Below are 11,559 nucleotides of genomic sequence, written 5' to 3'. Positions count from 1 at the left end.
TTCTCGCTCCCCAACCAAAACCTAAACAAAGATTCATGTTACATCTCTTTCTGCAGCAGGCAGAAGGGGAAGCGGAGGTCTGAGTGACTTAAACTTTTTAGTCATTCTTCTGAATCGTGCAGCTCTCCTGTCTAGCCGAGGAACTCCACCGCTCGCTGGCAGCCCCGGGGCTGACTTATCTAGCGGTTCCTGCTCCCTTGGCGAAAAGTTTTCTCATTAAGATAAAGAAGGAACATCTGAGCGGCACAAAAAAAGCTTATGATTTGCGACTAGATTTGAAATCAAGGCTGCAAGAAAGACAAAAGTATGTGTGCTAAGAGTATGGCTCTTTCATCTCCTCCTAGACAACATTTAAGCCCTAGAAGAGGGGCCAGCGCCTGCCTCAACTGTTGGCTGCGGGTTTGTGGAGGGAGGAGGTTGTCTTGGGATAACCGTAATTTTGATTAGGGTTGGAGGATATGTTTGCTTGAATATCAGCTTTTTATGCTGCGAACTTTACTTCATTCTCCAGTGTGTAAAGGGGAATTTAGTGAGAGACTGTTTAACAATGTTTTATTTCCAACCTTCCTTTTCTTTTCTTTTTTTTAAGAAACCAAGCAAAACATAAGAATATTTGGGAGTTTGTTTCCTAAGGCCTTTAGTAAAATCATGTGATGTTGCTTCACTCAGACTGACATATGTATCTACATACCTACCTATAGATGACCTTCTATATCCTTATCTCCTTGCCTGATTTGTCTAGAAGAGTAAGATAGGAGGGCTCCCGCCCCGACAGGTCAACAGCAGGCGGAGGAGGGCCAGTGGGCTGAGGTAGGCAGCCCTTCCCTTAAGGAAGTGAGCCTGTATTACAGCCTGGGGCCGAGCAACGCCTGCAAATTTAGTTTTCCCTCAAGGACATTTTCTCCCATAAACACGAGGTTCCCTAGAGCATTTTCCTATTGCCATTGTTTCCTTTTCGCGCAGCTGCGCACACCGTTAATATTAGCCATCCCCCTTCCGGTCCTTTCTGGGCGATCTCGCTTAAATTTAAGAAGTGGGGGGTCGAGGACTTTGGGGTCTGTGTCCTCCTACAGAACTGAAGGCTTGAGGCGGACCTCCTTCTCCTCGAAAAGCTAACCTGTGCGTGGAGAACAGAAAGTCTTGTGTTTTGCATCAAGTGCAAAAATTAGCATGGGGTGGGGGGGAGTGGGGTGGGGTAGGACGGGGTGGGGGGAGATTCACATAATGCGTTTTCCATGAAACACCTCGGTCTCGAGATGGCTCTTCCGCGCGTCGGAACATTGGCTCTATCCGGGTGATCGGAGCGCGCAGGGTGGAAAGTGGAATTCAAAATAAAGATCCAGTTCAGAGATTTAGTTACGGTTTCTACTCGTTAGGGTCTGCGGGATGAACCTGGGGTCCTGCTTGGCTAAGCGTCCGGGAGAATTAATCGCGCGGGTGGTTCGGAGCTGCCGAGGGCGCCGGGGCGGCTTGGGGGAGGCCGGGGGGTGGGGGGCGCGGGGGTGGCGCGGTCTGTCCACCCGCCCTCGCCCTCGCCCTCGTCCTCCTCAGTCGGCTCCGCTCGCAGTCAGGTTCTCCAAATACTCCTCTGGGTCTGGGAGCCCCCACCTCTGCAGCGGCGGAGGAAAGGAGCCGCTTTTAGAGGCTTCTGGGGATGGGGAAGGAGAATGGCCATCAGCCCCAAGAGGACCCCAAAGACTGGTCTGGCCTTGGCTTTGGGGCCCCGCCTTGGGGCCGCGGCCCTTCCCCGCGGCGGGATTGTGCGCGCACAGCCTCGCTCGGAGGCCTCCCGGCGGTGAGTGTTCCCGCGTCCCCGGGCCGCCGAGCCCCGGCCGCGGGGGTGGCGGAGGGGGGAGGCGCGGGCGCGCGGCCCGGGGGGCTGGGCCCAGGGACCTCCTGCCCCTGGGTCGGGGGTGGACACCCGGGAGAGCTGCTCCCGACCGCGGCCCGGCTCCTACCACGCTCCTCCTCCGCTAGGGCGAAGGCAGAGTGAGCTCGCTGCTCCGCATTGGGCGGCTCTTGGGCTAAAAATCGGGGCCTTTCCGTCGCGCTAATAAGGGGTTTTAGCCTAAGCTCCGATGGAAACCAATTTTTAGTCGGAGGAGGATGTACCAAAAAAAAATATATATATATACCATCTTGGGGTTGTTTGTGCAGGTGGGCGAGGGCTCACCCGGCTGTGTCGGTTCCTACCCACCAACTGGACATTTCCAGGTGGCCGGCTCTCCCTGAAGGACAACCAGGGACCGCAGGGCCACCCGGGGGGATAACCAGCCCGCCCCGGACTACAGGGGCGCCAAGGCGAGGCCCGGGGAAGAAACCCAGCGACACTCGGGAGGGCGCCCCGGCGGGTTGGGAGGCGCTGGGTGTGTCTCCCTGAAGCCCGAGCGGGTCGGGGAAGGAAGGGGTCCGGGCCGTGACTGAGGTCCGGGGGTGCAGAGCCCGCACCCCAGCCCGCCCTGACCCCCCACGGTTCCCACTCCCCGCGAGGAGCTGCCTAATTGGGCAGCGGAGCAGCTGCGAAATTTGTAATCGCCTAATAAGCCTTCCACCTCGGTAACTCTTATCAAAAGGCATAAAACTGATATTTTCACACTCGGCTTCCTCCACAGGAGCCGTTTATAAACATCCTTCATCAGTAGGATGAAATTAAGCCTGCATTGACAAAGGTCCCTGGAACTCGATATTTAAAAGCAATAGATCCGAATTAGCAAATCGCGCCTGTTAAGTAGGGGAAGTCCCCCCCCCGCCCCCCAACTTGACTGTCGAACCCTTCGCCTCCGAGCGCCTCCCGGGGAGTAGCCGGAGCCTGGATGGAGTCTGCGCGGGGCCCCAGCAGCTCCGGAGTCTCGCCGCGCGCCCCCCCCCCCCCCCCCCGGCCTTCGCGGACGCGCTCCGGGCCGACCCGCGGGGACCCGGGCGGGGGCAGCTGCGGCCTGGGCGAAAGTGCGGAACCCCCGGGCCACGGGCGCAGGGAGCAGCGGCCGGTCGGGGTGCGGCTCCGCTCCCCGAGCCCGCGACCCTTGCAGGCGGCCTCCCCGGGGGCCCCCGCGCGCGGCCGGAGGGCGAGGCAGGGGAGGCCTCCGCGCCGGATGGATGGATGAACGGATGGATGGGTGTGGGTGGGGAGGGGGCGCAGCGTGGGGCGGGTTCTTGGGGCGGCCTCCTCACCCGGGAAGGCGCAAACTGGGCCCAGAGCGCCCCGAAGCCACGAAGGTCACACTCGGCCCCGGGCGACGAGCCGCTCCTTTGACTTTTGCCCACCCCGTCGAACCATCCTGAACGCTCATCTGGGAAGATCCCGCAGGGGATCGCGTCCTCCTCGGGCCGCGCAGCGCAGGACGCGCTCACCTTGGGACTTACCGGTCCCAGGCTCCTGCGCAGCGAGGCGGAGGGAGGGGCGAGCTTGCTCCCGCCGCCGGAGGCGCCCAGAGGTGGCGGCCGCCTGGGGGCCCCCAGTCTCTCCTCCCCGAGCCCCCCGGGCGCGCGCGACGGCGGGGAGCGCACTGGGGCGCGGGCACCGCCCGGGCTGAGCCCCCCGCCCCGCGTGGGCAGCGCCGGCTGCGGTGTCCTGCGGGTCTCGGGACCCCAGCCCCGCAGAGCACTCTCTGCGCCCTAGGGGGCGTGGGTTCGGGGGCGCTCGTCCCCCCTCCCCGCCCCGGCACCGGGGCAGCCCGCCCGGTCCTCTGCGCAGGAGGGCGCAGAAGCGCGCCTCGCAGACAGGACGGCTGCGCGCGGGGCCAGACCCGGGGGGTCCCCCGGAGCCCGCAGGCCGTCCTGCACAGTCTGCTGACCCCCGGCGACGCTTCCGAGCCCTCACTCTGCGCCCCAAGCCCCCCTGTGGTTTAGAGCTGCTAATTTTACATGCATCTTATCGTTTGGAGTTAAGCATCGCGGCAGGATCGGGAGAAACCGGATTCTAACCTGTTTCTCCAGACCTCTGCCCACACAATTCTGGAAAAGCCGAACTAGGAGGTGGTGGCGTGTGTGTGGGGTGGGGGGTGTTAAGACGATGCAAAACCCAGCCGCGCCCCAGCCCCCACCTCCCCCCGCCCCGCGCTTTCCTACACAGCCCTGGACTGCAGCCGGAGCTGGAGTGGAGCTCGCTCGTCTGGAAGGGCCGGAAAGCCTCGCCCCGCACGCTTCCCCTCCTCCACCCTCCTCTTCCCCAGGGGTCCCCGAGAGGCGCACTAAAACCCCACCAGGAGGCAAAAAAAAAAAAAAAAAATCCAAAGTGGATGTGAGCGTAAAAACGTGGGCCCCTGAGAGTGTGTGTCGGGCTAGCGAGGGGTGGGGGTGTCGGGGAGCTGGGGAGCCCCCGGGTCGGAGGCTTCTAGACGGTTTTGATAAGGGCACACGCAGCTCCGCTTAGAGCCGGGTGAGCGCGCCCATGGCCGACCCGGGTCGTCCTGGCACCGCGGCCACGTCCCGTCGCTGCTTTACGCTGCATCCTGTAAAATGATGATTAAAAAGATAGAAAAAAGTATGCGGAATAATCTTGAAATATATATATTTTTAAAAAGTTAAATAACTTTTCATGTGGATTTCTGTTTCAGGACATCGATGCTTGTAACTCCGGCCGTGTTTCCCTCCTTCCCTCCCTCTCCCTCCCTCCCTGCTTGCCGGGCTGCCTGCGAAAAACCTCAAGGTTTAGGAAGCCAGGCAACGTGCTAGTAGAGCACGAGGTTTGAGATTAGTCAAACCCGAAATGGGTTTCAGGGCGGTGTAACAACCTAACACCTCAGTTTTCTCATCTAGAAAATGAAGATAGCAGCGCTGATGGTGTGGAGATGCGTCCACCGATGCGCAGGAGATTCCCGGTCTCAGCGCTCCTCCTGCGTCCTTTGATGCGCCAAGACAAGTCTAAGTGCAGAGGCGTCACCAAGGCCTCGTTCCCCAGGTGCGGGGCATAGGCCAATGCTCCTCCTCCGCTCCAACGCTCCAACCCGGCTTCCAGCTGGCCATTCCTGGAAGTTCAACAAATCCGGTCTCGGATGCCAGACAAGCCTCCCAGAGCTGCAGAGACTCCGGAGAAAGTGCTCGCAGCTGGGCGCCCCTCCACCGTGGCAGTTTGTCCCCAGGAGGCACAATGAAACACTTTTCCTCCTCTTTTGTCACTTGTTTATTTGGGGGTTAACCTGACACATTTACACGCCTGGCACCCTGACTCCTGTCGGTTTGTGCAAGCTTCTGAATATTGTAAAAGTGGCAGTAATCATAGGTGTTGCTTATTACCTGTCAAATGCCCCACTGGTGCTAAGGTGTAAAGCCCTATTTCAGTAACTTGCCTGAGGGCATTTTACCCAGGTGGGTTGGATTCAAACCCAGAGGCCAGACTCCAGGCCACCTTTTAACCATTCCCCGGTGTGGCCCTCTTTGCGGGGAGTTCAAAACAGACACCTTCAATTAATGGATTCATTTACCCAACCCAGGATGGTTCTTTAGGTAGCCCAGTTGACCCCGGTTGCTGCTCCGGCACAGGTGATGCAGCTACCGGCCTCTTGCCAGCACCCGCTTCTAGCAGAGCTTCAGGCTTTCCCCAGATGCAAGGCATCTGGTGTCACGCGGGAAAGAGCGCCCCCTTCCCACCCTCCACTCTCGCTGTACCCAGATTAAATAGCGCAGAAGGATTTGGAGCATCACACCGGTTACAAAGGGGGAAAGGGAGCAAACCGAGCCTTTAATTGGGCGGTAAAATCTCTTCTTGCGAATTACAGAATCCGATGACTAATCATCAGCGAGTGGATCAAAGCCTGGACAGAACACGTGAACACCTCTCTCTGTCTCCTGCGTTGCAAATGTCCACACTGTCTTCTGGAACTTTTCCTTTGGCTTGGACCAAAGTTCGGGTCATTGCACGGAGCGTGGCAGCGGCGATGGTGCTGGGCTCTGGCTGTGCGCAGGTCATCTCGCCACACCCTCCCTCGCCACTGCAGAGAAGCCTTCTGGAATAGTTTTCCTGGACACAGATGAGTGAATACAATTGACCCCACCAGATCTTCCTGCAGGCTGGAGCGCCCTGGGGCAGGCACCTTGTGCTGCTCCGGGTCCTGGAACCTAGTCAGTGCCTGGCCCCCGGCAATAAAGATGGCTTTTTGAATGACCGAGAGTGTGTGCTGCTGGCAGGTACAGAGGGCTTCAGCCTTTCTGTGTATTCTGGGTTTTAGCCTGCTGTGACCTCTTCACGTTGGCACTTTCTTGTCCAGAATTCAAATACTTTAGTTCCTTAGCAGAATGAGGCAAGAAAGGGCATGAAAATCCTGACAATTTAAGGGAATTTCTGGGCTTCACTTTTCTTTAAGGGTGAGGGTCTTGCAACATCCACTGGATCTTCTGGCACAATGGGTCACGTTGACCCTTTTGAGGGTCCTTCAGACCTTGATGTTTGCAATTAAGTTGGAAACCTTCTCTGGGTACCTAAGAGTCCATCCAGGTCTGAACGAACCTCAGTTATAGAGGAGGAGGCTATTGGGAGTCGGAGTAGGAATGTTTTGGACCTCAGAAGTCTCCATGACACCCGGCTCCTGTCAGTTTGTGCAAACTTCTGAATACTGTGAAAATGGCCTGGTAAGCTTCCATGGCCCCATGCTGATTGCACACATGGAAATGCTGTGTGTGTTGGCCAGACATAAGTCAGCGTAAGTTTGGGCTTGCCCTGGAACAAGAAGGGGGTCTGGGTGGACAGTCAGGATGGAAGCTGAGGTCATGCAGAGCCAGATACTAGTGCCCTCAGACTTCTCTGGCCTGGAAAGCAGATGCACACCTGTTTTCAGTCTGCAACAAGGCAGAAGAACATGGAGGGGACGCATGGGCTGTAGATGGAGTCTTAAACAGGACTGCTCTGGCCTCTGTGCTAGGTCATCCTGGGTGCCTGGGGTGCCCTGGCCTACTTTCTCCCTAGACCCAGCCTCTTTCAAGCAGGAACAGTAGCCCGGGCCTCAGAGACCAGCCAGGAGTCCTGGCAAAGAGCTAGAAGAGGTCTCTAGACCTGGGATGGTTGCACCAGGACTCCTGGCTTTGAATTTACCCTGACTCTAAGGGAGGACATGCTAGGGCTTTATCTTGTAGACTTGAGTCTCCTGCCAGACACACCAAGATGGTTTGCAAACTAAGTCACAGCTGCTACAGGCATACCAATATGCCAAAAGTCATTTTAAAAGAGTGTAATCCCAGCAATTTCCTTTGAGTAGCCACTTCTTCCCCTGGATGGGCTCAGAGGGTTATTTTAAAAAAGGGGTTCTCTCATGTTGCACCATCTTTCCAGAATAATGCCTTGACCTGCCTCCATGCTTTATAGTTTGCCTTTCTTATTGGGGTTCAAAGTCACTGACCAGAAACAATGGGCAGCAATTGCTTCTCCTCCTCCTCCTTTCAGAATACTTCTGCTTTGCCTCAATAATTAATTTTAGGGATATTGTGGGGAAAACCTCCAGTATTCAAGTCTATCCACATCAGCCCAGGCCAATGTGTCTTTTAAAGGTCAGGCTTGGGAGGGGTGGGGGGAAGCAGTAAATGAAGTCATAATATCTGATTAGGTACAGTGCCCCCACATCACAGCTGAGATCTCTTTTTCCCTAGAAAGAATTTGAAGTTTTAGAGATGAATACTTAGTTACCCTTTTTAAATAGTACCATTTATCGTTTCACATGGCCCAGATTTCACACGTTGTAACGTGTATACCTCACAGTTATCTATGAGGCATGTACTCCTATGCCCAATTCACAGATGGGGAACCCCACGCTTGGGCAGGCAAATTAGAGACCGGGTAGGAACGCAAACCTATTCCAAGGCCTTAATCATTGTGCTTTATACAGAGGCTGTTGCGTGAGCCTCGGTGGGGCTGAAAGTGAGGTACCCACCCCTGGCTGGTGGGATGCTGGGCTCCTGGGTCTCCCCGCAGCGCCCTGGCGGCTGCAGCTCCCTGCAGGGGGGAGGGGGGACACGGCCCGGAACCCCTGACCTCTGCTGCTTGGGGGTAGCCCCTGACCTCTGCTGCCCTCGGGGAGCCCCTGGCCTCTGCTGCCTGGGGGAGCCCCTGCCCGCGGGGACGCTGCCGGAGGGGGGAGCTGGGGGCAGATCGCGTGCCGGGAAAGCACTTTCTCACCGCGCCGCTCCTAAATATTGTTGCATTTCCTTGGTAACCCCCAGCCCGGGGCGGAGGCCCTGCCCCGCCCGCCCGCCCGCCGCGGCCTCCGCGCTCGCCGAGGGTCAGCCCCGGGTCCCGCGCCCCGCAATCCGCGAGGCCCCAAAGCGCAGGGGGAGGCCGGCGGCGGGGCCGCCCCGCTGCCCCCCCAGGCCCGCCCCTCCCCGCGGGCGACCCCAGGGCGCGGGGTGCAGACGCGCACCGTCGGCCTCCCGGCTGGGCTCCGGCTCCCAGAGGATGGTAAGGCTCCCCCGACGGTCAGGCCTGCGGGAGGCCCGAGGCCCCGGCCCTTGGCCCCCTCAGCCGCCCCGGGAAGGGTAGGTAGGCACTCGCCCAGGGCTCCCCAAGCCCCAGTGTGCACCCCGTACCCCACGGAGAGCCCCGAGCTGGAAAGGCGGCGCCAAGCACCCCAGGCAGCAGCCAAGGAGAGCAGGGGCGAGGCCTGGCGGGGCCCTGAGGACGTGCGTCTGGGCCGGGCCGCTGGGCCAGGTGGGCAGGCGTAGGGCGCCGAGGGGATGGGGGTGGGGGTGGGGATGGGGCGGGGGCCCAGGTGGCCGGGCTGCCCAGGCCCAGGAGAGCGGGGCGCCGGGGTCTTAGGGCCTTAGGCCCGGCCTGAGCACCGGGCAGGACTCTACCTGGGCCTCGCAGGCCCCGGGGGGATGCCAGTCTCTTCCGCTGGGCTTTAGTTCCTGTGCCAGGGCTAGAGCTTGGCCCTTAGTTCTTTTAATACTGTTGAGTCGTGGTGAATGCCTTTAACTGACCAGACACTTGTATACACTCTTCCAATAGGTGTGTGTGTGTGTGTGTGTGTGTGTGTGAGAGAGTTTTCTGGACTGATGAGAAGATTTTCAGTTTCAAATGATGGCTAGGAGCCCACAGATGTGCGAAATTTCTCTTATTTTCTTTTAATACAATTAGTTTTTTTTTTTTTAATGTGTCTAACAAAATTATGTTCTTAATTTTGGCCACCCTGACAGAGGTAAAACATCAATGCCTAAGAGGAAGCCAAAGTGAGAAATAAGTGTGTGCCAACCTTGGTGTGGAAAAATATCAGTAGCATTTCTTATTTGACAAGGAAATGCATTGGTTCGGTGTGTTTCTTTTTCTTTTTTCTTTTTTCTTTTTTTTCCCCCCCCTCTCAGTTGGCAAGGGCATCGTTTTTAATATATATCCATGTTTATTGTTTCTGTTTGGTACTTTGGTCATTTGCGGCACATCTGTTTCTGATATTGTTCCTGTGTTAAGCACACACTATTGTGTTAGCAGGGTTTTACACCATCTGTTTGAGAAAATTCTTGCCAGTGCTATTTGATGCCCAGTTGAACTTTAGCCAAACTTCTTCATTTTATAATGTTCTCTCAGTCCTGAGCATATATAATACACTTTAATGAAATTATGCTTTTATACTTGCTGACAGACATCAGAAACACATTTGTGCAGGTCAACAGCAGTTTAGCTAAACGTTGGATAGGAAGAACAATATTAAAATAGTAAAGATGTTAAAAATAAAAATATTTGGAGACAAAACTATTAAATTAAAGTCAAATAATCACCCAAATAAACGAGTGCTACACACACACACACACACACACACACACACAAATTTGGACAAAGTGGCTATTGAGAGTTAATGTATAGTTCTGACAATTTATGTATTTCTGAAATATATATGTATATATATTTCCTTATATAAATTAAATTTAGGACTTTGTATTCTTGATGTTATTCCCAAGGGTGTAAACTGGTTTCAATAATAAAGTAGACCACCATTGCACTGTGACTGTATCAAGTATATATTAAGTGTAACACATAAAGATAAGCCTAACTAAAGTATTTTTTTCTTTTTATCCTGCGACCACTCATAAAAGTTTTACACTGTATTATCAAAAACTAACAGGTGACGTTTACCCACTTCTGAACTCTTTAAAAGTAGAGCTATTTGTGACAATTCAAAAAATACTCAAGTATCTATATTTGGTGGCTAAGCATATATAGCTGATGATGGCATAACTAGGAGACTGGAATTGACTTGAAAAAGTGTATCCTGGCTGTATGTTTTGAAAATCTTTATAAAATGTAATACTTCTGTTGATATGTTACCTATTTGTTTGCACCCAATGTGTATATCTAGGTGTAAAGCCTTACAAATAATCATTGATGATACTTTAGTTATAAGCCCGGAAATATATACCTTGACGTAATAAACTTCTGACATTCATTCTGGGAAATCAGTATTCTCCAACTGACAAAGAAGTTTCCTTTGACTGAAATCTGCCCAAAATAGGTTGTCACATTCTTTTAGTTGTTACCTGGACAGACTACTTTTATTGTAGATGCTGTGATTAAAGGTATGCCCATTAGATAAATGCTTAGAGGTACACAGTGTCCTTCTAGTTGTTTCTTTAGGAAAACAAATCTTTGTTTTGGTGTACTTCATTTGTATATAGAATATATCTGTGGTGATCTAGGTAATTGGCATTATTTATGTAAGACTGTTGGAATTCAGTGCTTTATTACTATGAGATAAATCTGCAGAAAAGGGAACCAGTGTCATAACATTTCTGCCTACATACACCTGAAGAAAGTTATTTATAAAGATCTCTATTATCCTTAAATTATTAAGTCAGATGTACTGAAATGTAATCTATAAATTTTATTTTTAGTAACTAACGTTACAAAAAAAGTAAACCTTATGAATCTTCATATGCCTGGTTCCAATTAATCTGCTTAGACTATTTAATGGATAAAATAACAGACTTGATTTAGTCATTCTGGAGTTTTGTACCACCGATTTTCTGTGTGCTTCTTTAAGGTCTGATGCCTTTTCCTACACATTTTTAGTTCATAGTTATATAAAACCTGGGATTAGAAGAAAAATTAAGTGTATTTTCTTGAAATATTTTTTTGTAGTTACATACATCAGTATAAAAGGGAGATGATCTCCAAATGAATGTCAGTAGTTATTGAAATAACACTATACACATCTTTGTGAGTTCAACTTTTTGAACATCTACAATGTACCAGTACTGGAGATATAAAGAAGAATAAGACATGGGTGGTCCTTGCTCTCAGAAAATTTCCAATCCATTAAGGAGACTGATAAACTGGCTCATCCCCACAATTCTATAATAATCTCTATCTACTCCTTAGGCTCTAAATTGGAAAAGTATCAGATGATCTCATCACAATACTTTATATATGTTTTATATTTTTAAACGCTTTCATTTATGTGGAACAAAATGAACACAAGTAAAGTGTCTCCAGAAGGCTCTATGGCTTCTGAGATAACTTACATTGTCTGTACTTTTTCAGGTGTAGGAAGGGGACAGTATTTACTTCCTGTTCCTGAAACATCTGCTTAATTATTTTGAGTCTTATATCATAGTTATTTCTTAGGTCTGTTGTAGAATCTGCTG

General features: G+C 52.8%; 1 protein-coding gene across 1 annotated transcript; it reads left to right on the top strand.

Annotated features, from left to right (window-relative positions):
• Positions 1-1,386: 1,386 nt before the first annotated feature.
• On the top strand, positions 1,387-6,104 carry LOC144318222 (uncharacterized). Its single transcript, XM_077904974.1, has 3 exons — positions 1,387-1,795; positions 4,759-4,900; positions 5,718-6,104. The coding sequence occupies exons 1-3, from the start codon at positions 1,387-1,389 to the stop codon at positions 5,725-5,727; spliced, it is 561 nt and encodes a 186-aa protein (XP_077761100.1). The 3' UTR covers positions 5,728-6,104.
• Positions 6,105-11,559: the final 5,455 nt, after the last annotated feature.

This window comes from Canis aureus, chromosome 8 (genome assembly GCF_053574225.1).
Source record: "Canis aureus isolate CA01 chromosome 8, VMU_Caureus_v.1.0, whole genome shotgun sequence".
In the NCBI taxonomy this organism is placed as follows: domain Eukaryota; kingdom Metazoa; phylum Chordata; class Mammalia; order Carnivora; family Canidae; genus Canis; species Canis aureus.
The sequence above is the reverse complement of the archived record's forward strand: the minus strand, read 5'-3'. Positions and strand labels throughout refer to the sequence as shown.

Bases quoted from the DNA above. Each gene is read 5' to 3' on its own strand.
- LOC144318222 (XM_077904974.1), top strand. From the start codon at position 1,387: ATGAACCTGGGGTCCTGCTTGGCTAAGCGTCCGGGAGAATTAATCGCG. The intron at 1,796-4,758 runs GTGAGTGTTCCC...TTTCTCATCTAG, and splicing joins CGCTCGGAGGCCTCCCGGCG to AAAATGAAGATAGCAGCGCT.